The following is a 2,567-nucleotide window of genomic DNA, read 5'->3' as shown; positions in this document are numbered from 1 at the left end:
GATCCGTCGCCTCGCCTAGCCAACCAGCCGTTCCATTTCTCTCTCTCTCTCTCTGACCGTGCCTCTCTCTCCCTCTCTAGGTCGTGGATTAGCTTAGACCGTCGCCGCCGCTCGTGCCGTTCGCCGGAGCCGCCACCGCCGTTACTGTTCCGGCGAGGGACTGCCGCTGCCCAGCCCCTTTACGTCGCGTGTTCGGCCCGTTTCAAGCTTAGGACATCCGGTGAGTTTGACCCTAAGCCCTAATTAGGACAATTTGCATTTCTAGACGGGTTTTAGGGTTTAATTAGGGTAATTAGGGGCTAAATGGTGGAGGGTGATATGGGCTGGTTCTGTGGTGTTTTTGGTGACCAAGGATCATTATTTAGTCGAGGTTTAGCGGCCCGTATAGTGCTGTGATATGGCGAAGCATGGGTGCCAAGATTTAGACAAAATGGCGAACTTAGTGGATGAAATTGATAGACCGGGTGGTGGCTGTTTTGGTGGCTGTTCTACGGGCTTAGTGCGATAAATAAATGGAGGTTTAGTAGCCTGAGAAGCGCCGAGTATTGGCTGGACAGATTTGGATCGGATTAGCCCAAGTTTGGGAAGTTTCGGGTTTAAAATGTGGATTCTAGTGTGCACCTTATTTGGCATTATGGTGGCTGATTAAAATGGTGTCTTGGGGAGTCTAGTGGAACATTTTGAGGTCATTAAATGGCCCGGCGCAATTGATTTGGTGGCTGTCCACTTTGGAAATTAGTCGGACAAGGCGCGATTGAATTGAGGTTTGGAGTGTAAGTGCCGGAAATGATGGATTGACCGAACTAGTGGTTGAATTGTCCCTAAATGCGAGTGATTTTGTAGTGCCATGACATGTGCCTAATGCTATAAGGAAGGGAGTAATGTGATGGGCCTCAATTTCTGTGGATTCATGCTGAACTGATTGTGTGATTTATACGCGTGAATTGTGTACCGTGCATGAGTGCTTGAATTGAATTTCATGGTCGTGCTAATATGTGGGTTGGGCATATTGAAATGTTGATTGGACATGGTGCACTGTGAACTAATTAATTGGCGTTGTGCTATTGAATGTCCATTGTGAAATCGTGAATGCCCGAGTGTGAAGGTTATGGCCATGAGTTTGCATCACGAGCATTGGCACGGCATGTGCATTTACAAGCGTGCTCGAGTGACATGTGCATTGTGATCACCTAAAATGCCCTGATGCGTTTAACGCGGGGTTCAGATGAAAATTGGTGCTTGTGAATGTGTGATCACAATAAACCCTGATGCGTTTTACGCGGGGTAGTGAACCCGTCCTGAGGCGTGTTACGCGGGACGATGCCCGGTTTACCGGAAGATGACCAACCTGAGGCGTTTTACGCGGGTAATGCGTCATGAGCCTGATGCGTCTTACGCGGGCCAGAGATCGATCTCGAAGTGATAGACCTGATGCGTTTTACGCGGGTCGGACCTGATGCGTTTAACGCGGGTCGGAGGAGAAATTGATAAATGGCAGAGTGCTAGCATGCAAGTGTGCGTTAATGCATTATTGAGACATGAACATGAGTGCGAGCACGAGCATATGCATTACATGAGCCGAGACAGAGTGATATGTGTAGATGTGCCGCAATCGAATTCTATGATACTGTTGTGATTATATTTATAGAATGCCTAACCTGCAGGGTCGAGTACGAATTAGATTTAGGCCTGCGGGCCTGAGTCGGTTTATGATTTGATTTGTGTGTTATTTAGTACTCGTCAGGAGGTGCACTTTAGCCTAATTTAGGTTTAGGGAATTACTCGCTGAGATTTATTCTCACTGTTGTTGAAACCCAATTTTTCAGACCCCCAGCATTTAGATGTCCGAGATTCCGGTTCGTTTTGGGATTCCGCTCCTAGTAGAGCGGACGAGGACGATACACCCCGTAGGGAACGGGGAATCGTATGTTAGGTATCATTCTATTGTTTGGGTGGAGGTGGGGGCGACGCATTACCAGACCCACGAGTACGTGGCATGGTGCTTCAGGGACGGCTTCGGAGAGTATGGTCCTCTCCGGACTTTTGATGTCCCGTTCACCGGGATGGGCACGAGATATCCCCGATGCCCCGATGGTGAGGTGACGGACCCTGGTTCCTCATCTGAGGAAGGTATAAGTTCCGACGGAGTTCCAGTAGAGTACGAGATGGATGAGTTCGAGTCGGTGGATATGGACGTGGATGACGGAGAGCCGGAGCCGATCGAGGAGGATCCTGTTCTGGAGGCCGAGCCGGAAGATATGGTCTCAGAGGAGGAGGCTGCTGAGGTCGAGTCAGAGTCGAACTCATCAGGGTCCGAGGAGGAGATGCCTGACAGCTCTTCATCCTCGGAGTCTTCTGATTCCGACCCAAACTGGGCACCGTAGGGCTTAGTGTCCGCCTTAGATGGGGTAGGGCTAGTACCTTTTTGACCAGCGCCCCACCATTAGTAGTAGACTGACCCCCGAGCCACTTACCCCCTTTTTGTCAGTAGTGGCCTTGACCCGCTTTTGATTTTTGATGATCGGGTTGTATATGAATATTGTATATGATTTCCAGTATTAGTGCAA

General features: G+C 49.5%; 1 protein-coding gene across 1 annotated transcript; it reads left to right on the top strand.

Annotated features, from left to right (window-relative positions):
* The first annotated feature begins 205 nt into the window (after positions 1–205).
* Positions 206–2,567, top strand: LOC130138809 (uncharacterized). Its single transcript, XM_056313973.1, has 2 exons — positions 206–220; positions 1,827–2,567. The coding sequence occupies exon 2, from the start codon at positions 1,842–1,844 to the stop codon at positions 2,382–2,384; it is 543 nt and encodes a 180-aa protein (XP_056169948.1). The 5' UTR covers positions 206–220; positions 1,827–1,841; the 3' UTR covers positions 2,385–2,567.

The sequence above is a fragment of the Syzygium oleosum genome, unplaced genomic scaffold (assembly GCF_021117445.2).
Source record: "Syzygium oleosum isolate NSW1041296 unplaced genomic scaffold, Sole_v2.1 Sole_v2.08, whole genome shotgun sequence".
NCBI lineage: Eukaryota > Viridiplantae > Streptophyta > Magnoliopsida > Myrtales > Myrtaceae > Syzygium > Syzygium oleosum.
This window is presented reverse-complemented; position numbering and strand designations above follow the sequence as displayed.

What these genes read in the sequence shown, in the direction of transcription:
- LOC130138809 (XM_056313973.1), top strand. Translation starts at nt 1,842, where the DNA reads ATGTCCGAGATTCCGGTTCGTTTTGGGATTCCGCTCCTAGTAGAGCGG.